This window comes from Mesocricetus auratus, unplaced genomic scaffold (assembly GCF_017639785.1).
Source record: "Mesocricetus auratus isolate SY011 unplaced genomic scaffold, BCM_Maur_2.0 Super-Scaffold_100013, whole genome shotgun sequence".
Classification (NCBI taxonomy): Eukaryota; Metazoa; Chordata; class Mammalia; order Rodentia; family Cricetidae; genus Mesocricetus; species Mesocricetus auratus.
In genome coordinates this window covers 74,664,835-74,692,226 of record NW_024429196.1, presented here as the reverse complement: position 1 = coordinate 74,692,226, position 27,392 = coordinate 74,664,835, and the positions used below count along the sequence as shown (strand labels likewise).

General features: G+C 53.2%; 2 protein-coding genes across 3 annotated transcripts in view; one reads left to right on the top strand and one right to left on the bottom strand.

The window, feature by feature from the left end:
• Positions 1-4,784: 4,784 nt before the first annotated feature.
• Gprin1 (G protein regulated inducer of neurite outgrowth 1) lies at positions 4,785-17,711 on the top strand. Its single transcript, XM_040756010.1, is given in 4 exon segments — positions 4,785-4,902; positions 13,929-14,727; positions 14,729-15,256; positions 15,258-17,711. Coding segments are annotated over 3 exon segments (2,817 nt in total). The 5' UTR covers positions 4,785-4,902; positions 13,929-13,971; the 3' UTR covers positions 16,791-17,711.
• Positions 17,712-17,719: 8 nt separating this feature from the next.
• Cdhr2 (cadherin related family member 2) overlaps positions 17,720-27,392 on the bottom strand; it is a 31,656-nt gene continuing 21,983 nt past the window's right edge. For both annotated transcript variants that reach the window (XM_013119324.2, XM_040756009.1), the window contains exons 20-32: positions 26,902-26,973; positions 26,451-26,500; positions 23,981-24,129; positions 23,713-23,821; positions 22,526-22,614; positions 22,105-22,173; positions 21,937-22,014; positions 21,778-21,838; positions 21,577-21,701; positions 21,056-21,169; positions 20,898-20,975; positions 20,498-20,555; positions 17,720-17,936 (exon numbers count right to left, since the gene is read on the bottom strand). In XM_013119324.2, coding sequence (XP_012974778.1) covers positions 17,796-17,936; positions 20,498-20,555; positions 20,898-20,975; positions 21,056-21,169; positions 21,577-21,701; positions 21,778-21,838; positions 21,937-22,014; positions 22,105-22,173; positions 22,526-22,614; positions 23,713-23,821; positions 23,981-24,129; positions 26,451-26,500; positions 26,902-26,973 — 1,193 coding nt within the window. In that variant the 3' untranslated portion in view covers positions 17,720-17,795. The remainder of the gene's footprint in view (positions 17,937-20,497; positions 20,556-20,897; positions 20,976-21,055; positions 21,170-21,576; positions 21,702-21,777; positions 21,839-21,936; positions 22,015-22,104; positions 22,174-22,525; positions 22,615-23,712; positions 23,822-23,980; positions 24,130-26,450; positions 26,501-26,901; positions 26,974-27,392) is intronic.

The following is a 27,392-nucleotide window of genomic DNA, read 5'->3' as shown; positions in this document are numbered from 1 at the left end:
ACATACATATACCACACACACATACCACACCACACACACACATACACACATCACACACATACCACATACCACACACACACACACATATCACACACACATACACACATCACACACATACCACATACCACCCACACACACAAATATCACACACATATACATACATGCCACACACACATGCATATACCACACACACACCACACACATACACATACCACAACACACATACACATACTACATACCACATCACACATACCATACACACACCACACACATACACACATCACACACACACCACACACACATACACACACCACACTCACCACACACACATACACACACCACACACACACACACCACACACACACCATACACACCACACACACCACACACACATACATACACACCATATACACACACAGGCACACACAGACACCACACATATATACATACACACCACATACACACACACACGCACCACACACACATACACATACCATACACACATACAAACACACATCACACACACACATACACACACACCACACACACACACAGGCACACACACACCACACATACATACATACACACCACACACACAAACACACATACCACACACATCTCTCTCTCTCACACACACACACACATCTCTCTCTCTCTCACACACACATCTCTCTCTCACACACACACACACATCTCTCTCTCACACACACACACATCTCTCTCTCTCACACACACACACATCTCTCTCTCTCTCTCTCTCACACACACACACACACACACACACACACACACCATCCCTGGATGCTTTGATTTGCTACAAGCTGTCAACCTAGATCAGAACCAGAGGACAGGCAAAGGGGACAGGAACTATGGATGTTATTAATTGGTCATCTCAAAGCTTTCCCAAAGCCTTCAGCATCAAGAAAAGCTGAAATGAGGTTATCTGGCTAGAGCCCAGGAGTGAGCAGTCCTGGGTGGGAACGTGATTGTTTAAGGCAGACATGAACATGACATGGACATGACAGGGAAGGAGGGCAAACATGAGACACACAGTGACACTTGTGAGCATGTGCACACAGGCACTCGGAGTGGCATGGGGGCTGGTTGCTGTCTCTGCCCTGATACAGTCTGCTTGTCTCCATGGTGCCTGTTGCCACACACGCTCCCTTTTCAAAAAGTCACTGGGATTGTTTATTCCACCCCCAGTCTGGGCATCCGCCAAGGAGCTGCAGGCACTTGTTTATCTCCCGGTGCATACAAATGTGTACGGCTCCCCAGCCGTAGTCCAACCTGAGGCACAAGCACAGGTGTGCATGCACAGACACACGCACATGGGTGTGGGTGACCATGTGCGCTTAGTATAAGGTGAGCCCAAATTCCAGGCCTTGGGAGAGTCTCCATAAAGAGACATGTAATGCCCCAGAAAGCTCCAAGTAGGCACGTCATCGATATAGCAACACCTAAAATTACAGAAAAGCAAGAGAGTCATTTGCCCTGGGTTTGGTCCCCTACATCACCCTATCCCCAGAATGAATTGCTGGATAGTGGTTGGCCAGATCTGGGTCACTACCTACTCCATAGATGGGTCCAGAAGTAATCCCCTAGGGGAAGTGGGGGTGCCACAACGAGAAAGGACTTCTGTGTGAGACTTGCAATTAACAGTGGTGTTCTCCACAAATGCTATACTGTGCTGGGCTCTTGCAGACCTCTGGAAGCCTAGTGTTCTCTATGGTGGCATGAGGCTCAGAGACCTCGAAGCTAGCAACTGGCAATGCCAACACTGAGCACACAGGAGCTGCTCTCTTGCCCCTTTTCTGTTCCTCATCCGCTCTAGCAAGTGTTTCGTTGCCCGGAAAATATTTTAAAGATTTATTTATTTATTATGTATACAGTGTTCCGCCTGCACATATGCCTGCATGCCATAAGAGGGCACCAGATCTCATTACAGATGGTTGTGAGCCACCATGTGGTTGCTGGGAATTGAACTCAGGACCTCTGGAAGAGCAGCCAGTGCTCTTAACCTCTGAGCCATCTCTCCAGCCCACCCAGAAATTTTAAAATACAGTTTAATGAACAAGTCCTTTTGGAACAAAGGCAGCCATAAGGCACAGCAGGGAACACATGGAAAGAGGCCTTGACCGTGACCTCATAACAGACACAGCCAGAGCTCTGACCTTAGCCTTCAGATGTGCTCACCAAGAGGACTCTCCAACAATCCACTACCTGAGTCTTTATCAAGGAGAAGTACTCGGCCTGCTGGGACCATTTTGCATAGGATGCCCAGAAAGAAACCACATCGCCATGAATAACCCAGGGCAGCCCCTAAGCAACATCTGCCAAATGTTGTCACGTGTGTACCCAGATCCCTTGCCCGTGGCCAGAGGAATACTCAAGTGCACACTTACTCCATTTTCCAAGACTTCACTGCAGACCCAGGTGCTGCTCATCCATGTGACCTCATATTGGCTGCTTCCCCTCCCTGGGTCACCTTCTCACCTTCCCTGCTGGTGTCCTAGCTCCTCCCAAATGAGCCTCACGCCTTCCATATTCACCCCCAGGATGTGCATCTCACTCCCCCCCCAGACTCCCGCCCCCTTGCTGGCATCTTTCCCTCCACCCTGGGCCCCTCCCATCTCATCAACATCCCCCTCTGTGGCAGCTGCCACGCCCATTTCGCCCTTTCTTCCTTTCTCTTCCTGACAGGATCGTATGGAGCCCGAGCTGGATCTTGAACTCCTGGTGTCCTCTCCCACCCTGAGTGCTGGACCTACAGATGCGCGCCACCAAAGCTCCCCTCTTTCTCAGGGTGCAGACGTCCTGGGAAGGACGTCTCTTTGCTCACTGCCCTTCCTTCCTCCAGTTTTCACATCAGCCTGTCGTCCCCTGGGAGGTGCTGGGGCTCTCACGGTTGCCTGCTTGTTTGACGCCCTTCCTCCGTATGCTGACTCTCTCCCCACCCCCATGGCTGCCAGCACCCAGTTGGTGTCCCTCCAGCTGTGGCAGCTCTAGAACTCAGCTCTGGACCCGTATCTTAGGGTAGTCATCCCACAAGCACCTCCTTCCTCCAACACCCGTACAGTATATGTCCTCCATCCACAAGGTAGAGCCTCAGAGGACCAGCAGGCGTCTCTCTCAGCATCCACCTCATGGCTAAGGCCGGTCCATGTCCCCCAAGTAGGTAAAGGCCACCTACTATCCATCCCAGCAAAGGCTTCCAGGCCCATTTATCACCAGTGCTCGCCTGAAACACTGCCACCGTCGCTTGGTTCTGCTCCAGCACCACTCTGCCTGTGGGGAGAATCTTGCCAATCACAGCTGGTTCTTGCCACTTTTGGTGTCTTGTGGACCTCCTAAGCCTCAGATGCTTCCTCCGTGACACAGAGCCCCTAACCCCGAAGGGGTGGCCGGTGAGGGATGGAATGATGAATGTGGAAGAGGGTCTGTAAGCTCTGAAGCTAATTAAGTACCCTCTTGAGCAGTCGGAGAACCATTTTCAGCACCAATAACAGGAGAGAGAGAGAGAGAGAGAGAGAGAGAGAGAGAGAGAGAGAGAGAGAGAGAGAGAGAGAGAGAGAGAGAGACCTTGCGCTGTCCGCGGTCCTGAAAAACGGCCCCGCTCTCGTATTCCAGTGAAGCGGTCTGTATCATGAATTTCACTGTTTTTGAGATTTTTAGAAACAGAGCCTTGCTGTGTTTACTAGATCAGTCTTGTCCAGGTTTATCTAGTATTTACTTTGTATCCCAGGCTGGCTCAGAACTCAGGGTTAGTGACCTGACATACACTCCCGAGTGCTGGGTTAGAGGCAGTGTCCCGACCCCTAGGTTTTCCTGTGGGTTTTAAATCCTCCCTTGCCATCTAGATTTTCTTTTCATTTTAAGTTAAGGCGATCAGATAATTAGTGGTTCCTAAGACATAAGCCCACGTGTGGAGCTGCGAGAAGTGACTTGTGTAAGTTTGCAATCCCAATTCGACCTACTAAGGAACGGTGTTTGGAAAATGTGGATAGACTATTCCCTCGCTCTTGAGTGACCGGACATGAAAGTCATCCACATCTATAAATCAAATTTTAGGTCCGTATCCCTGATTAAGAGTTTCATTTGCCTTCGTTGTTATTTTAGCTGGTGACTTTCACAGTTGAGGCACAAGGATCTCTTATCACTTCCAAGACATCCAGAGTTCTCATTTGAGAGGCGGATGTGGAAGGGTCCTCTCCTCAGATGTAGAGGGAAATGGGCAGTGAGTCCTCACACCTTCTGCAGTTGACTCATTTGGAAGCCCTGGACATCGACACCAGGCACCTTATTTTTACGACCGCCCTGAGGAGATTTAATGCTAGTCCCATTTTACAGACTAGAAACTGATGCTCAAAGAGGTGAGATGAATTGTTGGAGGGTATCCAGGAGGAGGACCGGGCTTACCCGGACCAGAAGGTGGGCGGACTCCCCGTAGGGAAGGATGCTGCAGGGAGGATGCGGGGAGCCTCCCAGCCCAGGGCGGACACTCGCCGGAGTGTGGGCAGCAGCTAGACAAAGGGCCGGGGGCGGGGCGGGGGGGCGCAGAGGCCGGAAGTGCGGCCAAGGGGGACGCGGGAAATTTCCTCGCCTAGCCAGCTGGCAGATCGGGACGACCCGGGTTCCGGTGTCGCCGCCGCTCGTGCGCCCGCGGTGCTCCCAGCTGAGCAGCGGGCGGGCGCGCGGCCCCCGGGCCGAGGCGGCGTCTGCCGGCCCTCGCGCGCCCCCGCGGCGCCCCCTCCCGGCTCTCGAGTGCGCCCAGCGCGCATGCCCGGGGCGGGGCGCCCAGCCGACCAGGGACAGCGCGGAGTCGGGTCCGCCCGCCAGCGCGGCCGGGAGCACCGGGGCGGTCTGCGCGGCGCGAACCGGAGCTACGAGGAGCCTGCGCAGGTAAGCGGCGGGCGCGCGTGGGGCGGCGGGGCGCGCGGGCTGGGGTCGCTGTCCAAGGTCCTGGACCGCGCGGGGCTCGGGCTCGGGCTCCGGCTCCGGCTGCGGGGCGGGGGCGGCGGGGCGGGGCGCAGTGGGGCGGGGCCCCGGTGCACTGCCCGGGCCTCTGGTGTGGGCAGGCCGCCCCGCGTCCAGCCCCGCTGCTGCCCGCCCGCTTTGTTCCACACCGGGATGCAGGAGGGGGCGATTCCCGCCACGGGGGGGGGAGGGGCTGATCTCATTGATTCATCCCACTCGTCACACACCCAATGTGGCACACACTCCTGGACGTGGTCACACACCGCGACCATGCCTGGGAACCTCATTTTTGGACGAGGCCACAGGTACACACACACACACACACACACACACACACAACCATGGCCCTTGGTCATTCCATCAGACATTCACATCCGGCCACCTGTACACCCACCCGGTGCACCCAGTGGGGGCTATGCACTCACAGCATCCATCCTGAATCAAGTCAGCGTCACTCTAGTCGGCGTCCAACCACCCCGCTCCGGCCAGCTTGTGCTCATGCCCCTTTGGCACATCCTTGCTTTGTCACCTTGGCGCTCTTCTTCAGCCCACGTTAGCACAAGTCTACACAGCCTTGGGCGTCCATCCTTGCCCTCCTATGGGCTGGTGGAAGGAAAAATGGACAGATGGTCTGGGGAGTGCTTCTCAAAGAAGGTCTTTTGTTGTTGCAGAGTCCTTCGCCTGTGGTAGCAGGCTTTTTGCTGTGGGGCTACGAGATGAGGGGACAAGTGGCAGGAGACTGAGATTTTTCAGTCACACTCCCAGGCATACACAAGCCTTTGTCAGTCTTGTTACCATAGCAGGAGATGTTTGCAGGTGCCTGGCAGCTCTGGCCCTGACCGGGGGTGTAGAGATGACTCCAGACTGGGAAGAGATCCTAGAGGGAAAAGAAAAGCCAGGCTAGCCGTGGATCTGCACGCACAGGATTGCCCTGCCTGTGAGCCAAACACAAGGGCCTGTGCGCACACTCAGGCCAGCTCTCCCAGGCTGAAACTGTAAAGCCATGTAAGACAGACACACACACCCACAGGGTCCAGCAGCCCCCACAGGGCACAGATGCACACCAAGCTTTTCTTAACTGGGACACAGGAGCCAGGTCCTGGGCCCAGACTGGCCTGAGCTGGTGCAGTCCTCCACAAACCGTCCACTCATTTGCATACCAAATTAATTGGCCCATTCACATGCACGGTCATTTCAGCCTCCTACCTAGACTGGACCACACACACCTCCTTACACACACCTCCTATGCAGCCATGTGTCCATAGGGTGTGCGTGTTCCCGAAGGCATGTGTGTAGACTCAGGGACATTGGCTTCCTCTATGCATGCTTACAAGTACTGTTGCCTATGAGGACCATAGGATTTGAAGGATCTTTGGCTAGGCCAAAAATAAAGGGGCTTTAAGAGCCAGATTTTGGACCTGAGTTCAGATCTCTAGAACCCATCTAAAGGCAAACAATGCCCCCGTAATCCCAGGGCTCCAGCTGTGACATGGGAGAAAGGAGAAGCCCTAGAAGCTGAAGGTGTGCAGCAAGAAGACATTGGAAGGGAAGGACTGACACCCGAGGCTGTCCTCTGACTTCTGTGAGAATGCCCACCTTCACATACACAGAGAGAGAGAGAGAGAGAGAGAGAGAGAGAGAGAGAGAGAGAGAGAGAGAGAGAGAGAGAGAGAGAGAGAGAGAGAGAGAGAGAGAGAGAGAGAGAGAGAGAGAGAAGAGCCTAGCATTAGTGTCTGGATGTTGACTGATAGACTGGGAAGAATCCAGGCTTGAGCTCAGACACAACTAATTGTGAACCCCAGTCTTCCTCCCTTCAGACTTGGTATCCTCATCTATGGTGCGAAATGATAAGGGCCCCATTGTGAAACTGTTGTGAAGTCTAAGGACAGAGGGTGCCGGGTTCAGGGATGAGCTGCAGTGGGATGGTAATGGAGGTGTTTTTAGCTGTAGGGTGGAGGGAGAGGATGTGGGACTCTAGGCCTGGGCTGCCTTAGAGGAGTGGCTGGAGGCTACTGAGACTTCCTCTCCAGCCAGGATGAACCCCCACCCCAGAACTGTGAGCAGCACTCCTTGGAATTTGTCTTTGGGTCATTGGAATGGGTGAGTGAGGCTCCCAGAGTGGGAAACCCCATACAAACTCACAGAACAAGTCAGGGTTTGACCCACATCTAGCCAAGATGTCTGTTCCCTGTAGTGGGCCCAATCCACTCTCAGATGCTGAGAGCCTGGAACTGGGAACTGGGAGGCCAACCTCTTCCTGGGAGGCTTTGCAGAAGGGGCATGGTAACATCCGGCCGTGCCTGCCTGTTGGACTTTCCACTTCCTTCTTGGAAAACAGGAGCGTGTCACCTGCCTGACGGGTGTATGGGCTCTGTACGCACTTGGGCAAAGTCGCTTCCTGCGTGTGAATAAAAAAGTCAAAACTTAGATGCTACAGGGCAGGAAGGTAACATACATGAGGATCTGATGATAAGAAAAACATCCAAACTCAGTGAGGAGCGGCGGTGGACAGTTAGCCTTACTGTCCAGGACACCAGAGGGAGGGTGGGGACTGTGGCTGCTTGCCTCCCTCAGGCCACTCTTCTCAGCTCCAGCTGGCTGTTGCTCTGCAGGAAGCACGGTCAGCTTGCCAAATTTTAGTTTGCCAGAATAACCTGGACATCTGATTTCCACATGAACTCTATCAATGTTTAGATTTTGGTGACTTTGCTCCTTTATTTGAAATCAACTTAAGGGGCTAGAGAGGCTTGATCTCCTCCACCCACATTAAAAAAAAAAACCTGAAGAGCCAGAAACAGGGTTGTCCCTGGGCCTCACTGGCCAGCCAGCTGAGCCTAATGGGTGAGCCCCAAATTCCATCGAGAGATCCTATCCCAAAACACAAGGTGGACAGCTTCTAATGAACACAAGCCAAGGTTGACCTTTGGTACACACACACACACACACACACACACACACACACACTGATTTAAAAAATAATTTGTTAGCATTGTAGGCCAAACAAGCATCTCCTGAAGCCAGATTCTGCTGAATTTTGTCTCTGTTGCAACCATTTCAGACTCAGCCCCCCGCCCCCATCCCCTCCTGGGAGCACAGCTGGGCCCTGACAGACTGACTAGATAAAAACAGGTTTTCCATGTACACAGCCTGGCCCTAATGTGAGCAGAACCGTGCACACCCTTCATCTACTCTAATTCTCACCACAGGCTTGGGGGGGAAGGCAATGAGTCGGCTTGGGGTGGGGTTAGGAGAAGGGCGCTGCTTGAAGTCTCAGGCCCGCCGGATGGTGAGGTGTCTGCACTTTCTGCCCAGGAGCTGGTGCGGAGAGACCCCTAGGGTGGGCTAGGTTACCAGTGTGAAATAAAGGGTGGGGGGCTAGGGCACCCCACCTTTAGCCTTTTCTGACCCTTGCAGGCTGTACTTCCCTCCATGTGTAATTGCTCCTATGTTTCAAAGGAGGAAACAGGCAAGTGTGGCAAATAGATCTTGGTTCTCACCGGAATTCTAGTACTTTCTTTTGCCCATCTGCCCAGATACTAAGGCTTATAACATCCCTTTCTGCAACCCCAAGGACAAGATGGGTCACAAAATTGACCTGTGCAATTGTTTTGTTTGGCCTTCATGTTATGCCAAAAAAAAAAAACCGAGCCAATATGAAAAATATTTAAAAAGTCCATGTGTGTGACTTTGCTCAGTGAGTTAAGGACCTGGTCACAGAACAGTCACACACACACTTCCTGTTTGAAGCACGCCAGTGTTTGCTCAGTACCCTTAGGATAAGTCCTCACCACCCCAAAGCTGCCACTGCCCCTTCCTCCCTGATTCCAGCTCTACTCCAGCCTCTCTGGCCTTTTCATGGCTGGCTCAGATGTTAACCTCCTCACAGGGGCCTTTCTGGACCACGTGTCCAGACCAGCTGCCCACTCCTTTGTCCTCAGAGCATCTCATATCAGCAATGACATCATTTATTTACTACTAGCCTATTACCCTCTCCTCATTCTCTTCCATATCTGGGGGTCAGGGACCACAGGTTCTACATTGCTTATCCCCAACACGTGGAATCTGCACAGGTGTCCGGTGAGCGTTGCGTTAGTGGGTGCAGGGGCTGGAACTGGGTGCTGTTACCACTTTCTAAGACCCAGCAGTCTCTGTTTTTGTCACCGTCCCCACTGTGACTCCTTCCAGTCTCCCCCACTTGAGGGTACCGGGGTCCCTCTTGCTTCGGGTCTCCAGACATCTCCCTTGCTCTATTCCATGTCACGGTCGGTGGGCAAAGTAAATGAAGACAGACCCGTCCGTGCCTGCCAGGTCCCTGCACGCTGGTGTCCTTCCACACCCTCATCTCTACCGATGAAGACCAGATCCAAGAATTCAACCAGACCCCTGTCCCGCTTGGCTCTTGCGCACACCCCATAAATTAAAAAGGTGCCCAGTCCAGCTCTCCAAAACCGAGGGTCCTATAGTCGTCAGCAAGACTGCTTTTCTGTGTGTCCATCCTTGTGGTGACCTCCATCCCCCCAACCCTCAGACTTGAGATTTAGGGAATTCAGTGGTGAACAGTACCAGCTGAAACACATCAGGATCCTGAAGACCAGTCAGGGACTCAGGTTAAATGGACACAACAGAAACCTGGATATCGGGATAGGAAGGGGCCATGAGACTCCAGAGGAAGATGGTAGGCAAAGGCGGCTTCCTGGAGGAGGGGACGTTTAAGCTGAGGACTAAAACTTTAATAAGACACAGCCTGTCTAGCAGGGGAAGATTCCTACAGCAGAGGGTGTGTGGAGGCTGAGACGGGAGGGAACGCCAAGCCATGACTGTTCAAAAGCAGTCACTCGTGTGTGTGTGTGTGTGTGTGTATGTGTGTGTGTGAGTGTGTGTGTGTGTATACTTGGGTGTGAGAGTAAGTAATGAAAAATGAATACCAACAAAGAAAGGCAGTGAATGTATACGGCTTAGATGTGCACTAAGGAGATGTCCACCCTCCCAAAGAACCGGTAAAGGTTTCTTTCACGTTCCTGTTTTTCAAAAAGGGGCAGCCATGCAAAATGGAGCTGGAGCTCACCTACCTCCTAAAGTTCAGCACCGGGTGCCCCTCACCTGTTCGTGGCGATGCCAGTATCAAGCAGCCTACAGTGCTGCCAGTCCTAGGGACGCAGAAAGTGTGCGATGCGCCGGGCGTTGGTGGTGCACGCCTTTAATCCCAGCACTCGGGAGGCAGAGGCAGGCGGATCTCTGTGAGTTCGAGGCCAGGCTGGACCAACAGCCTTGAAAACAATACAGGGAAACCCTGTCTCGAAAAAAAACCAAAAAAAAAAAAAAAAAAGAAAGTGTGCGATGCACCAGGGTGACACCCGACAGTGGCAATCAGTGGCTGCATCGCTGGTTTAGGGGACGTACAGTATGAAGCTGCTACTTTGTTTTCTTGCAGTGCGGGGGACGGAGCCCAGGCCCTTGCACACGCTAGACAACCACTCTACCGCTGAGCTACATCCACAGCTCTTCATTGTTGCTTTAGTGTGAACCCTTCTTGTTTTTTTTTAAGCTGATATAGGGCTGGAGAAATGACTCACTGGTTAGAAACACTGTTCTGGCAAAGGACCCCCATTCAGTTCCCAGCATCCGTGTTACAACCACCTGTAATTCCAGCCTCTGGCTTCTGCACACAATGTACATATACCTATATGCAGAAAAACACCTGCATGTAATTTAAAATAAGTATTTTTAATTGACTATAGACAGAATGCTGTATCACCAGTATCATCTCAAGTTCACTGAAGCCACAGGGAGTTTCTGACCCATACTGTTTAGGATTGTACTAAGAACCCATCGTGATGTTCAAGCCACCACAAGATCGCCGACCGCACATGTTTCTCAGAACACACATCCGCGGTTGCAGCACACGTGCAGTGTTCACCCGCAACCCAAATTCAGACACCACAGAGGGCATACAAAAGCATCATCCAGCTCTTGCGTTAAAGAGGCCACCGCAATGAAAGTTTCATGAGACTTTATCTGGAATTTCTGCCTATAAATAACCCCAGGAACACGTACATGTTTCTCCTTGGCCACACGTGTAGAGCCCTGGTGGTTATACCGTCCCTGTCCTTACATGCTCTTGCCCGATCGGGCTATCCTGGGCATCTCCCCTCGCCACTCTGCATGTTCCAGCGACTGTGCAGGGGTCCATGTGGATGAATCACATATCCTCACCACTTCTGATTCCCCCCAGGTGCTCTCTTGCACCCCAATGTACCTCCCTGTGTCTGCAGGAACACCCCTGAGAGGGGACATGCTGGACTAAACACTTTGTGCCTTGTAAATCTGTGTAGAGATTGACAAATACCCTTCCTGACTTAACTCCTGGCAAGAATAAGGAGAGTCTGGGTCTAGGAGCAGCATCACTAGACATTAGAAGGAGCGTTCTGTCTTTCACATAGCTAATGTATACTGAGAATTTACTTTCTGTCTGCATGCTGGCTGTTCTTGACTCTGATGTGTGGATGAGAATAAAGTCCCTATCACTTAGAAGTGTGTGTGTGTGTGTGTGTGTGTGTGTGTGTGTGTGTGTTATGATTTGTTCTGAGACCAGGTCTTGCTATGTAACCCAGGTTGACCTCAAATTCAAGCTCCCACTTTTGTCACCAACACCGGGATTACACCGTGGAGCTGGCATTCAATGAACATGTATCTATGACACATCAGACAGTAACGAGTAGTCTGGATTTTAAAATTTCAGTAAAACAAGGCTGGGTGTGGTGCCTTTAATCCCAGCACTGAGGAAGGAAAGACAGGCAGATCTCTGAGAATTCGAGGCCTACATAGAGAGTTCCAAGCCAGCCACACACTGTCTACACAGTGAGACTATCTATATATAGAGAGAGACACGGTGGATGGAGAGTGACAGCCAGCATTGGAGATGGCTGTTTTATACAGGATGGGCCAGGAAAGACCTCAGAGAATAGACCATGCAGGTACCTGCAGTAAAAAGGCCAGTGCAAAGGCCCTAAGGGCATGGGGTGGGTGGTTAGGGAACCAGAGGGTAACCCACTGACATTAAAATCAGACTCATAGAGGGGTGGGTGTTTAAGGAACCAGAGGGTAGCCCACTGACATTAAAATCAGACTCAGAGAGGGGTGGGTGTTTAAGGAACCAGAGGGTAGCCCACTGACGTTAAAATCAGACTCAGAGAGGGGAGGCAGGAAGGAAGGCCAAAGGAGACAACAGAACCAGCCAATGCAGTCTCATGAGTTCCTGTATTTGCTGCTTCTTCGTATCAGCTGGGGAGACGCTGAGCGGTTCTGAGCAGAAAGACGTGACCTGTTTGGGGTTTAGGATTCCTCCGACAGCTTTAAAGAATAAACTCGACAGGGGAAGGAAAAGCAAGGGGAATCTAGTGCAGAGTGGTGACCCAGGGTGGAAGTCAGATTCTGGATATGTTTGAAGGCAGATTCATTCTATTTTGCCGGTAGGTGGCTCATGGTATATGAAAGCTAAGAGAGATTCTAGAGCAGTGGTTCTCAAACTTCCTAAGCTGGGACCCTTTAATACAGTTCCTCATGTTGTGGTGACCCCCAACCATACAATTATTTTTGCTGCTACCTCATATCTGTAATTTGCTACTGTTATGAATCATAATGTAAATATCTGACATACAGGATAGCTGATATGCAACCCGACGGGGTCGCGACCCACCGGTTGAGAACTGCTTCTCTAGAGATTCTGGCCTGATCACGGGTGAGATGGTCTGGGGGCAGGTAAGAAACAGTCACCATCCGTCTCTGCTCATTCTGGATGCTGCATGAGCAACGGCAGCGTCTCCGAGTCCATCTGCCTGCCCGACCCTCTTCCCAAATGCTCCCCAGGCATCCCAAACTCATCCCAAACATCCCCGGCTCCTCCCATCTCCAGCTCAGTGCTATTGCCCAGCAATCCCCAGCCTACCCAGAACTCTGCAGACCACCCCCACTCCCACTCTCTGAGGCCTTCCACCTGCTCTTCAGACCTTCAGGGCACTGTCTTCCACGAGTCCCTCGGTGTAGCTGCCTGGGGTCCACGGCATAGCAGGGGCTATGGGAATGAGTGAAGATCACTTGAATGAGAGGCTCAGTGGCTTCCTCGTGGGTGTCAGCCAGCTCTCCTCTGCTCTGAGCCCAGCTGCCACACCACCTCAGAGCGGTCTTTGAAAGCACGTGACTATGCCCTTTCCTTGACAGCCCACTCACAGTTCCCCAGGCCTACACAGACATAAACTGGTGGCCTGCAGACATGTTTTCTTTGGCCCACATAGTGTTTGGGGTTTTTATTTAAATCTTGAATTAGTTAGCATATTTTACATCAGAGTCTGGATGTCTCATTTTCCTAAGACACTAGGAGAGCTAGGCTTCCCAGGGTTCATTTCTCCAGGTCAGCATTTGGCCCCTCTTTGAAAATCCATGTACTCTACAATTTGCCATAGATGCCCTACTGCAACCCCCCCCCCCCGTGTTTTGTATGCAATCTACCCCCTTCGCTTAAATGACCCATCTAGCCCAGTGGCATCAGAAGTTTTCAGTCACTGGCCTTGAAGACAATGCGTCAGAGACGGACAAAGGTGAGGAAATGGTAGTGGAGTTGAAAGGTCGAATTGGAGCCAAGCTGTGAAGGGTCAGTTTGTCTGTCTGTCTGTCTGTCTGTCTGTCTGTCTGTATTGCTGAGGCTTCGTCTCACTGTGCAGCCCAGCTTGGCCTCAAACCAGAAATCCTCCTGCCTCAGTGCCCCAAGTGCTGGAGTGCTGGCGTCTTAGATAACTTTTGGATGAAATGATGCAGGGAGCGAGAGGGTTGGGTTTATGTTTTTAGCCGAGGTCTTCTTGACAAGAGACCACACAGGGAATCCGGTAAGGAGCCTGACATGGTTGGGTGGTTCCCCCTGGAGAGTCTCCTAAGCCTGTGTCTGTGCTTTGTTTCAGAGGCAGACAGCTGTCTCCAGCACAAACACGCCTGTGAAGGTAGATGCGCGGTACTGAAGACCCAGCCTGGTTCCAGCAGCCACAGAAGGATGGGAGCCTGGGCACTGAGGGCCCGGTCATGAGGGACTGCTGCTCATCCCCAGAGGCCATCCCCGCATCCCCAAGGCACACCCTTGACCACAGCTTAGGCATGGACTCCAGACGCGGCAGTCCCAGCGGGGCTGGGGAAGGGGCCTCCCTCTCTGAGAGCCCCGCTGTAAGCCTAGCCTGCCCCTCTCCCTCCTGCAACCCTCTCCCAGAGGCAGTGAGAGGGCATGGAGCCTTGATCCCAGGAGCCTCTGACAAGACTCTGGTAGGGAAGCCAGAGCCCGCATCCTCAGCAGACGCTCCTCCTACAGCCCCGGAGAACAGAAATCCTGTGTTCTTGGAAAAGATGGAGTCCAACTCCTTGAAACAGCCAGATTCTGCTTCCACGGGAAAGGAAGAGGCTGGGCCCTTGAGGAAGGAAGAGTCCATGCTGATGGGAAAGGCAGAGCCTGCAACCTGTGGAAAGGGAGATCCTGGGGCTGTTGGAGGGATGGATTGTGCGGCCCCAAGGAAGGATTCTGTGTCCTTGGGAAGAGTAGATCCAATGTGCTCCAGCAAGGTGGATACAGCGACTCCAGGAGGGGAAAATCCTGGGTCTTTAGGAAAGGGAGAGCCTGTATCCTCAGGCAAAGTGGATCCAAGAAAGGAGGACCCCACGTATTCCAGAAGAGAGAACCCTGGATCTACAGGAAAGGAAGATCTTGTGTCTTTGGGGGGGAAAAGAAATGGAACCTCCAGAAAAGACACACCCTGCATCCACAAAAAAGACAGATTCTGGGTTCTCAGGGAAGTCAACTCCAGGGTCATCAAGCAAGACAGAACTTGGATCCTCAGGAACCAAAAAGGTGAATCCTGTATGCTTGGGGATGGTGGATCCTGCAGCTGTGGGAAATACAGAAACTTTGTCCTCAGCAAAAGAGGGCCTTCCCTCCTCAGGAGAGGGAGGGCCTGTGTCTGTGAGAATGGCGGAAACTGTACCCGTTGGACAGCCAGAAGGTGTGTTCCCAGCAAAGACAGAACCCACATCTGTGAACAGCACAGGACCTTCAGGCAGCATGGACCCAGTTTCCCTAAGAAATATGGAGCTTGTGTCCCCAGTGAAACCAGAACTCTTGTCTTCTGGGCAGGCAGAACGTGTGTCGCTGGTAAAGACAGAAACCCTATCCTCAGGAAGAGAGGATTCACGGTCTTCTAGAAGGGTGGATCACACAAGTGTCACAGGAAACATAAAGACATCTCAAAAAAGGGAATCCCGAGTCTTCAGGAAAGATAGAGTCCGTGTCTTCAAGTTCAGGAGATGCCAAGTCTTTGGGGACATGGGGGTCCGTGTCTGCCTCAAAAGTTGAGGCGGTGACTGAGGGGAAAGGAGACCCACAGTTCTTGGAGAAGGCAAGTCCCACAGCCCCAGAGAAGGCTGATCCCCTCACTCTCAGCAAGGAACGCTCTGCAAGCCAGGGAAAGGCAGAAACTGTTCCCTCTGAAGAAATGGACTCCACGCCTTTAGGAAAAGTGGCCCCAACGGCTTCAGGAAAACTAGGTTTAGTGTCCCCAGGGAAGGTGGATCTCATGGCCTCAGAGAGAGCAGAAGGCATTTCAGAGGCAAAGGCTCCAGAAAGGAAGGATCCTGTGAATTCCACCAGTGCCTCGGGGAGTGCTGAGCCCAAGTCTGGGGTCAAGGTGGTAACCCAGCTTCCAGGGGCCTCGTCCCCTGGAACGGTGGAAGCAGCGCCATCTTCGCAAAGAGAGCAGCCACAGGTGTCTGGGAAAATGGATCCCTCCGGAAAAGTCGACCCCACTGCGTCTATGGAGCCTGTGTCCCTGGGGAAGGCTGACTCCGCATCTCCATCTCCGAGAAAAGCAGAGTCTCAAGCGTCGGCAGAGACTGCCCCCCTGCCTCTGGAGAAGGCCAAGTCCTCTCTCAGGCAATCAGATGGTGCACCCTGCAGCTCAGCCCAGCCTCTGGGAGACGCCAGGAGCAGCGGGGCCCTGCCAGAGCCAGAGCCCTCCGCCAGCACCAGCCAGAAAGACCCAGCGGCAGCTGCGGCTCCGAAGAGCCCCCGCGCCGAGGGCACAGCGCCCCCGCCAGGACCACGGACTCGCGACAACTTCACCAAGGCGCCGTCGTGGGACGCGGGAGCGCCGCCTCCCCGCGAGGACGCGGGCACGCAGGCCGGCGCCCAGGCCTGCGTCTCGGTGGCGGTGAGCCCCATGTCTCCGCAGGACGGCGCGGCCGCCCCGGCCTTCAGCTTCCAGGCGGCACCGCGCGCGCCCAGCCCCGCGCCCAGGCCGCCGTCGCGCCGGGACGCGGGCCTGCAGGTGTCGCTGGGAGCCGCCGAGACGCGCTCGGTGGCCACCGGGCCCATGACTCCGCAGGCCGCGGCACCGCCCGCCGCGCCGCCCGTCTTCCCCGAGGTGCGGGTTCGGCCCGGCTCCGTGTTGGCGGCCGCCATGGCACCCCAGGAGACGGTCGAGCCGGTGCGCGACGTGAGCTGGGACGAGAAGGGCATGACGTGGGAGGTGTACGGTGCCTCCATGGAGGTGGAGGTGCTGGGCATGGCCATCCAGAAGCATTTGGAGCGCCAGATAGAGGAGCACGGCCGCCAAGGGGCGCCGGCGCCGCCGCCCGCCGTCCGCGCGGGCCCAGGCCGTGCAGGCTCCGTGCGCACCGCGCCTGCCGAGGGCGCCGCCAAGCGTCCGCCCGGCCTCTTCCGCGCGCTGCTGCAGAGTGTGCGCCGGCCGCGATGCTGCTCGCGGGCGGGCCCCACAGCCGAGTGATTTGTCCCCGTTTTGTAGGCCCGGGTTTCCAACCTTCTCAGGCTCCCTTCTTGATATCAAGTCCTTGAAAGCTACGCCCCATCCCCAACCCCGCGTGCGCCAGGCCTCCGAGGCGGCCTTCAGGGGCTTCTTTCCAGTCCCTCCTTTCCCAAACACCGACGAAAACCCCTTGCCCAGTCAGTCCCTTTGTGGCCATGAGCCCACACACCCGACCCTGACAACCCCACCCCGGTGCCCTCGCAGCCTTTCGCGCCGCTCCCTCAGGTAGTAGTGGGAGAGCACGGGTGCCTGCGCCCATCCCTCCACCCTAGAGCCCAGGCAGGCTCCTGAGGTGGCCAGACTGACGCTCTGAGGCCTCCAGCGGGCCAAGGTCCCCAGAACTGGGAAAGACTGCACGCTTAAGTGTTCTTCCACGTGTGCCAGGATCGATACGAAGCCACCAGAAAGGCAAACTCTGAATGGGAGGTTGGGGTGGGGGGCGGTGAGTCTCTGAGCGGTGAGGGGTCTCCACATGGTGCTGGCCCCACGGCCAGGGTGTCTCTTGCATGCTGTTGGTAGTCCTACTCCCTCCCCTGTCTCCCCATCTAGTCCAGTGCCCTGTTTCCTCTCCTACCCAGTCACTATGCACAGTTCCCATAGAGGCCAAAGGCTAGGACTGCCCGGGGCTCGGCTGAGAGGGGAGAGTCATGAAAGGTGTCAGGCCACTGGGAGCCTGGGCGACACCTGATCTTAGGTATTGGGAACAGGGTGGAGAGCTCCTTTGACACCCACAGTTGTCTTTTAAAGGTTCACCTCCTATCTCCCATCTTCCCTCAACACACACAATGCTGTGAGCCCCGACAAGTTCCTTGTAACCACTGAGCGCCCTGTTTTTGGCTACTAACTGTCACAGTATACATTGGTAATAAAACCTTTCCCCAACTCTTGTCTATGATTGAAAGACCATATATTATATTTAGGGGAAGGTAGGCAGCACAGATTGCACTTGAAGAATGGAGGTCTCCATCACAGATCTGAGGTGTCCAGGCCAGGATTAGTGAAGGACAGATCCCTCTGCTCTGGTCCGCTTGTGCCCGAATGCCTTCCCGAGAGCACTGCACTCAGGGGCTCTGGGTCTGGTTTGGGTGAGTTGTGTGGAAGCGGCTTCTGGAGAGACAAGAAGGGGAGGGTGAAGATGGGGTTCTCTCCCCAGACCCTAGGACAGCCTGGGCCTTTACACTCATCACCAGGTGGTTCCTTAGCTAGAGTTTCTCATCCTCGCTCCTGTTGGGGTCTCTGTGCCTCAGAAACAGCCGTGGCCAGGTGGGGTGGGCTTCTGGCCTGTGCCTAACCCCAAGAGAACAGTGTTCTAGCATTCTGCCCAGTCTTAGGCCCAAGAGCAACCTTGTCAGTTCTTGTCACCTGTACCCCAGAGCAAGCCATGCGCTGGGCAAGGGCGGCCAATGCCCTGACAGAGCCATAGACGCCCTGCTGAGCAGGGATAGAAGCTGAGGCTCGCCCTAGCTAAGAGGCAGAGCAGGAACTGGGCAACCATTCTTGTAGATGTCCACAGTAAAATACTAGGTTCTGCTTGAATTTGCCGTGTCCTGTCTTTTTCATGAATGCCACCCAGGGCTACACCTGTTCCTTGTCGTGACTCACATCTCTGCTGTCCCTTCCTCTTGCCTTCCCCATGTGAGGTCATACACAGCCCACCACCCCACACTCCTCCTCACACATGCCTTCCATAGGGAGGGCCCAGCCCCTGAGCTACTTACTCCGCTGAGCAACCACTCCCCTTCCTCCACAAGGCCACAGCCTCGAGTCACCCCTACCTTCCCTGGATGCTAGAAGGACTTTTCCAGCCTGGGGATGATACCCTCCCTGGTAAACAGTGGAGTGTGCAAGAGCCTGGAAGGGGTTAGTCAGACCCTGAGCCCAAAGCAACCGACCAGCATTGGACTAGATAAAATAACAGTCCCCCCACTCCCGCATCCCGTACCTAAAGTCTTAACTTCTGAGCTGAGTTACTCTGGAGGCTGTCAGGCCTTAAGCCAGACAGCACTCCCTGAGCGTCTGTGTCCCCGCTACTTGATTGACAAGGGGGATTGGATGGTTTCCTGGCTACTCACACCTTATACACAGTGTTTACAGGGCCCTTACAGGTCATGCATTCAGGGATTTCAAGAAAAAAACCTGTCTGTCCCTCAGCCAGTCACACCCTCTCTCCAGACACTTCTCTTGGAAGTCCTGTTGTTTCCCAGCCCACGGGTCAATCAGGAACCCCTGACTCTACTCTTGGAGGGGAGTCCACAATGCCGTCCTCGGGGCCTTGAACTTTTTTTGCCTCAGTTCCGTCAGAGAAGTTCTCTAGAGAACTTCACACAGAGATGGGCCACACACAGGGGCTGCCTGGCTTGTTACCCAAGATCCCCATTCTTGGGAGCACATCTAGAAGTCTTCATGCCAGATTTTTCATCATCATACATTTGGACTCCTGTACAAGCCCAAGAGAAGCTTTGGCTTAACCTTTCTATCCAAGAAATTAGTCCTCTACCAGTGGTGGTGGCGCCCACCTTTAATCCCAGCAGTCGGGAGGCAGAGGCCAACAGATCTCCTATTTCAAGGTCAGCCTGGTCTACAGACTGAGTTCCAGGACAGTCAGGGTTACATAGAGAGACCCTGACTCAAAAAAAAAAAAAAAGAAAGAAAGAAAGACAAGAGTCCTCAGGGAGAATAAGGTCTGCAGCACGGGTAGGCTGGGGCCCGTGGGGGAAGGGTGGTGTGACAACGCAAACATCATTTCTTTCCCCGAAAATGAACTATTGCGGCTAATGGGCCCCAAAGACCTTCCGCTCCAGTGGGAGGAGGGGTCTCCTCTAGAGAGCCCCTCCTGAGGTCACTGACCAGTTCCTGTGAGTCTCCACTCTACCTAGACATCGGAATTGCCTGAAGAGTCAAACAAGGCAACACGTACCTGTAATCCCACCACTCAAGAGTCTGGGGCAGGAGGACGGAAAGTGTGAGGTTGACCTAGGCTACACAGTAAGACCCTGTTGCAAAACAAAGCTCAGGGAAGGAACTAGAATGCCCTGGGGAGCTTTGGCAGTGTATCCTTGCTCCGAGCCACCCTGTCCCACGCTGGGCCATCGGGATCAGGATCTGAATGTGACATGAGCATCAGTTGTTTTAGAACTCCCCAGGTGATTCCAAGCTGTGCGTTCCTTATCTCATTTACTAAGCAACTAAACCTCTAACCGGCTAACCAGCTAACCAGCTAACCAGCTAACCAGCTAGCCTAGATAACGAGGAGTGGTGTCGCTTCATGATTGAGCTTCCCTCTTCCCCTTTGCTGCCTTTGTTCGTGTCCAGATCTCTCCCTCACCTACTAGCATTTGGGTAGAGACCAGAAATAGGCCTTTTCTTCCCTCTTTTCATTGGTTTGTCGTTTTGTTTGTTTTTACTTTGGAGACTGAACCCAGAGCCTTGGCAAGTGCCCTACCCTTCCACTGCGTGCTTGCTCTGACTTAATCCCCACGTCAGCCTTGCAGAGTTAATGTTTTCATTGCCATTTACAGATGAAAGGAACAAAGAGCCAAAAGCGAGAAGCAGTTCACCAAAGAGCACGTTAGGGAGGAACAGGGACCGGGCCTCATTCACCCCGAATCCCACCCCCCAGAGAAGCCTCAAGTCAGAAGCCCCAGGTGCCAACTCATCCCCCATCCTACCTTGATTTTCTTACTGTCTGCGTCCAAGTCCACAGCATTTTTGTCTAGGGAATTGAGGCTATGGGAGAAGCGGTAGAATTTAGATGGTTAGCAAACTGACCCAGCCTTCCCAATCTGTGACCTTGCCACCGCCATTACCATGACTACCAACATTGCCATCGCGAGCACTGCCAATATCACTGCCACCAACATTATAAGTGTCACCACCTATACCACTGCTATCACTGCCACTATCCCCATTACCATCGCCGCCTTTGCCATCAGCACTGTGAACACATATTCCCTGCTACCAACATTTCCATTGCCATTATCACCATGACTACCACCATCACCATTATCCCTCATCACCATTTATTCCCTGCTACCAACACCTAGTCTGGTAGTGAGAGACGCTGTTCACCTGACGTTGTCCAAGTCACCGGAGGAGAGGCACTCCAATCCCAGATCTTTGGTGGGGAGGTCCAGCATGGGGTTGGCTCTGGGGAGAAAGTTCGGCTAAGCAACCATGGCCTCCAACCATCTTACAAAGTCTCTTGCTCCCTTTTGGTTCATGCTCACCGATCAGTATTGTACACGTTAGTCCCAGGGAGAGCAGCAGTTGAAGTCACTGCTTCTGTTGGTGTCTTCCGGGCCTCCTTGCCAGCCTTCATAGCTAGAAGCTTCCGGTGGTAACTGTTGAACCAGGAGGAAGTCACATTTGGAACACAATCACCTAGTGCCTACTGGGGGCCCTTCGACTGTGACTTTACAAGGATCCCGGCTGGTGATGATTTTAGCTGCATTTTATAGGGAGTAGAAACCACCAGCAAAGGGAATGTGTCGTCAAAGAACCACAGAGGCAGCCAACAGTGATACCTAGAGGAGAACTCAGGGGAAGCTACCAATTGTGTTCTGGGAAGGGGAAATGGCAACGGTTTGAAGTGCTCAACATTTCTGCCCCAAATTCATGGAGGAACCTAGTGCCAAACCAATTCTGCAGGCAAGGAGACAGGCGGTCTTGCACATGTCCCTGGTGCCACATACATCGGGCATCTGGGCCAGGAGGGAGCTGGAGACAAAGGGAGACACATAAGCCATACCTCTTCCGCATACACAGGATGGCAGTGATGAAAATCACGAGGACCAGCACCAATGCTACCACCAGTCCTATAATGACACTGGTGAGCAGTTTCGGCTGATCGGACTCCTGGGTCTCCTGCGAGCTCTGGAGAAGAGGGAGGGTGAGGAGGCTGCGGGATCCATGCCCCCCCACCCATGACCTCTGACCCCACCACACTCACCACCACCACCAGGCCCCGTTGCAGCAGCTGCGTCAGTGCGTCCTGGTCTCTCCGGATCATCCTGCCACGGAGCCCCGCTTAGACCCAGGGCCACCGACCTCCCCTGGGGACTTCCTGATCTGCTTTCCCCTGCCCGCCCTCCCAGACAGCCCCACTCACATATTCAGCTCGTTAAGCGTCAGGGCTGACCCATTGGGGAAAACAAAATAGGCATCCATGTAGGACTGGACTTGGGCCCTGGAACAGACACATAAATAGCCCAGGAACATCACAAGCCTCTCCAACTATTGTCGCCTCAACCCAGCCCCTGCGCCTGGGGACACTCACCGAGCCGCAGTGTCTATGTTCTGGATCGTCACAACGTAGACAGAGGTCCTGGTCGCCTGGACAAGAGCCCTACAAAGATGCAGGTGTTACAGATCCGTGGAGTGGGGCCATAGTCCAGGGCTGTGACCAGGGCTGTGTCAGTGGAGCCGTGCAGAGGGAAGGTATGTTCACTAAAGAGCTGAAGCCTCTGCACAAACTAGAGACGGAAACCTTTTTTTCCCTGGACCCCTGTTCCCCAGGGCATGGCTTCCACAGCTGTACACGACAGTTTTGTTCATGCTCACTCCACCTTTGACTGAGCATGGGCTTCCGGATCAAAGATAGGGACAAGTTCAATGTAGCCAGGGACAGGGTGGAGGGGTGTTTTATCCAGGACTAGCCCCTTAGGCCCTGTTCTTCCCACAGCCCTTCCCAGACCTACGCCTTAATCTCCTCCACGTTGGCACCCACTTCCACCTTGTTGGTGGAGAACTGCAGCCTCACACGGTAACTCTGGTCCACAGTGAAGAGCTAGGGTAAAAGGGGGTGTGGAGAGGAGACATCAGAAACACAGGGCGACCACAAGATCGCCGACCGCACATGTTTCTCAGAACACACATCCGCGTGCAGTGTTCACCCGCAACCCAAATTCAGACACCACAGAGGGCATACAAAAGCATCATCCCAGCTCTTGCGTTAAAGAGACCAACACAATGAAAGTTTCATGAGACTTTATCTGGAATTTCTGCCTATAAATAACCCAGGGACACGTACATGTTTCTCCTTGGCCACACGTGTAGAGCCCTGGTGGTTATACCGTCCCTGTCCTTACATGCTCTTGCCCGATCGGGCTATCCTGGGCATCTCCCCTCGCCACTCTGCATGTTCCAGCGACTGTGCAGGGGTCCATGTGGATGACTCACATATCCTCACCACTTCTGATTCCCCCCAGGTGCTCTCCTGCACCCCAATGTACCTCCCTGTGTCTGCAGGAACACCCCTGAGAGGGGACATGCTGGACTAAACACTTTGTGCCTTGTAAATCTGTGTAGAGATTGACAAATACCCTTCCTGGAAGATTACAACTGACTTAACTCCCGGCAAGAATAAGGAGAGTCTGGGTCTAGGAGCAGCATCACTAGACGTTAGAAGGAGCGTTCCGTCTTTCACATAGCTAATGTGTACTGAGAATTTACTTTCTGTCTGCATGCTGGCTGTTCTTGACTCTGATGTGTGGATGAGAATAAAGTCCCTATCGCTTAGAAGTGGGAAGGGGTATGGTATATGATTGTTTTGAGACCAGATCTTGCTATATAGCCCAGGCTGGTCTCAAATTCGAGTTCCTCCTGCTTTTGTCCCCAAGCAATGGGATTACAGGTCTGCCTCACAGTGACAAGTATTCTGGATAAAAATTCAATAAAACACGCCTTTAATCTCAGAGCTTGAGAGACAGAGGCAGGTAGATCTCTGTGAGTTCAAGGCCAGCCTTGTCCATATAGGGGCTCCAGTCCAGGCAGAGCTACATAGTAAGGCCCTGTCTTAAAATAGCAAAATATAAAACCAAAAGAGAAAGGAAAAGTGCAGGGCTTGCCCAGAACTCCGAGGCTGGAGGCAGGGAGTGGCACTTACATCCAGAGTGATCTGAGTGTCCAGTGCAGGACCCACAAGAGGCTGGTCCTGAGCCTGAACTGTCACCTGGTATCTGCCTTGGAGAGTGGAATCAAGGTTGGTCACCAGCCTGTGAGAGACGGCAAGACACGGCTTATTCTGTAACCCATCCTTCCAGCCCTGGGGAAACCTACCTGCACACCTTGCAGGATGGAGACCCTGCCTGAGCCCGTGCTCCCCACCCCACCCCACTCCACCCCACCCATCCAGCCATCCATGGCCACATTACACTATGCTGGCGGTGTACAGGCCAGCTTCCACCGAGCGGATAATCCGGAAGACCTGGACAGGGTTGGTGGCCCCGTCCTTGGAGATGAAATCTGCTTTCGGGATGGAGAAGTCGATGAGGCTGTTTTGTTGTGAGTCCTCATCTCTGGCCTGGGAGCAAGGGTGGATGTCTGGGGTAAGGCTAGGAAAGGCCTCCCCATTCCCACCGCGACCGGAAGCTGCAGCGGCCACTTAAAACATGCGTGTGCTTTTTAGTTTTATTTTTAAATAGGGTCTCACTATGGAGTCCTGGCTGTCCTGGAACTCACTATGTAAGCCAGGCTGACCTTGAACTTTCCGTGATCCTCCTGCCTCTGCCTCAGAAATGCTGGGGCTACAGAAGTCTACACCACACCTGGCTAGACTTTTGCCCAAGTACCTTCTCATGCACCCCAATATAGCAGATCCCCACCCAAAGCCCTCCCTTACTGAAACCTGCCTCCCTCTCCTCTCCCCAACTGCCAAGCACATGCACGCCTACTCACAAACACAGCCACACCTGGCTTAAGAGCGCCTACAGTGTGCTTCCCCCCTTAGTGTTAGTGTGCACCCCCTTAGTTAGTGTACACCCCCTTGGTGTGTATCCTCCCTTTAAAGCCCGCATTTCAGAACTGATTAATGTGAGCCCACATTCCTTAGTGAATCAAAAATGAGCAAGGAGGAGGGACAAACATTCTAACGCCTTTAAAAACAATGTGACAGAGAGTTGGGGTGCAGGAGCACACCTTTAATCCCAGCTTTTGGGAGGCAGAAGCAGGAAGATCTCTGTGAGTTCAAGGCCAGCCTGATCCAACCCTGTCTTGAAAAAAACACATTAAAAAAAGAATGCAGTAGGTCCATAGAGCTTCAAGCTCAGTGTGAACAGCAGGACTTCCGGTTGTAAAAGGAGCTATTTTTTAAAAAGCACCAGTTGGGTCAAGAAGAGTACTCAGTAAAGTGCTTGCCCCGTAGGCACAAGGCCTGACTGTGTTTGTGTGCCAGAAGCCACATAAAAAGACCAGGTATGGTGGAACGTGCATGTAATCCCAGCACTGGGGAGGTGGGGACAGGTGGATCCCTGGGGCCTGTCAACCTAATAGGCAAGCTCCAGGCTACTGGGAGAGCCTGTCTCAAAAAAGAGGTTAGGAGCACTGGCTGCTCTTCCAGAGGTCCTGAGCTCAATTCCCAGCAATACATGGTGGCTCACAACCATCTGTAATAAGATCTGGTGCCCTCTTCTGGTGTGCAGGCATACATGCAAGCCGAACACTATAGACATAATAAACAAATAAAACCTTAAAAAAAAAAGGATAGCTTCTAAAGAACAATACCCTACATTGTTTTTAGCATATACACACACTGCCTATACCACATGCATGCATATGTGCATATACATAGATATACATCTATGTACACACATGTATACACATATGCATAGTTATGCACAGATACACACACAGAAGCGTGTGCACCCACCCGCACATGTGTACCTGCACACGCACACACATACAAAAGAAAACAATTCAAAACCATGACTAAATGGGGACATGGGCATACAGTTGGCATGAGGACTAGAAACGAACTGTCTTGAGTCTCGAAAGAACCTACAAAGGGAAGATTGCTGTCCCCAGGAGAAGAGCTGTGCTGAGGACACCCTCAACTCTGAAAGGGCCTTTCCAAGCCTGGGGCATACCATTCGTGTAGTGTTAGCCAGGAGCCACCGGCCTCTTGTCAAAGCTGAGAACTGAGTTGGGTGTGGTGGCTCATGCCTTTAATTTTGGTACCAAGGAAGCAGAAGCAGGTAGGTTTGAGTTCCAGAATAGCCAAAGCTACAAAGTCAGACCCTGTCTCAACACACTCACTCACACACACACACACACATACACCACACATACACCACACACACACACACACACACCACACATACACCACACACACACACACACACACACACCACACATACACCACACACACACACACACACACACACCACACGCACACGGGAAACCTAATCCCCGAGAAGCCAGACAGCTCCAGGGCCTCACCCTACATGGCCTGGCCACCCTCTCTTCACACACACATCCATCACCGTAACAAATTGAAAGTATTGCTGTAATTGTGCTCAGGAAGCTATTTAAGTAGAAGAAGCCCTTTTAATTTACAATTGGCTATGGGTTCTCGATCACGCTCAAGGATTCTGGCATCGTCGGGAAATCTAGCCTACAAGTGGTGTTTCTGGTCATGAAATTTTTACGAATGCTAAATGGAACAATTAACAGAATGGGAGAGTATCAACTGGGCAAGTACTGCTGCAGCTTAGGCTTTGTGTCAGCCGGTTGTGAGCCCAGCGGCGTGTCTAGGGCTGAATGCCTTAGGGGCAGTTGGAAGGCGGGGTCCCTAACTCTGTGCCCGGGAGTTGCTGTGACTGGTAATGGCTGGGGCTGAGGACTCACCTGCACAGAAGCCACCTGCTGGCTGGGCAACACGAGCTCTGGGATGATCACTACACATGAGAACAGGAAGAGGTGGTCAAGGCTGGCCCAGCGCCTCCTGGCCCAGCACTGCCCACAAGCTGAGTCCACGCCGCAAGACCATCCCCCATCCCTCTGCGAAAGTGACCCCACTGCAGCTGTTCCCGAGGCTGTGGCTGGCAAGGCGTCCATCCTCACTGTACATATGGGGAAATGGAGGCTTGAGGAGGAAAGGCCTGCCTTAGAGCCAGCCAACAGTTGATCCAGAGCTGCGATGAAAACTCAGATATCCCTTCTAGCCACAAGCTGGCAACAGAGGTAGACTGGACCCCTCTGTGGCCTAGAGAGGGTTTACAAGGGTAGGAGAGGGGGAGTGTCTAAGAGTAATCCCGTGTTACGAAGTGTGTAGCTACAATGGGGGTCATTCATTCACCAAAGGTCTGGTTGACAGGCAGGAAGTAGGGAGCATTGTCATTCTTGTCCTCGATGACGATGGGGAGGTCTCCTGAGGAATGAGGTCACGTAAGTCAAAACTCTGAGCCAAGTCCTCACCCAAAGAGCCTGGGCCTCGTCAGGCTTTCTCCACCCCTGCTCCCCACCCAGGGGGCCCCACAGCCTCTTCCAGATTTCCTGTCTGTCAAGGTTGTTCCCACCCTCCCCCCCCCCCGAGGATGGACAGCTGACAGTCGGAGCCACACAAGAGTGGCAGTCAGGGTCTTCCCCAGCTGACCAGGGCATTGTTTACATGAATGGGTGTCATTCAACAGCACACTTGACTGTCATGAGAAACACCCAGGGTTCCATTCTCAACACGCCTAAAGTGTGTGTGTGTGTGTGTGTGTAAATGTTATTACGTTTGTCTGTATTAATATGTAAGTGTGATGTCAGCTGGACATTTAAACACTCACTCTGAGCAAGGAGTAG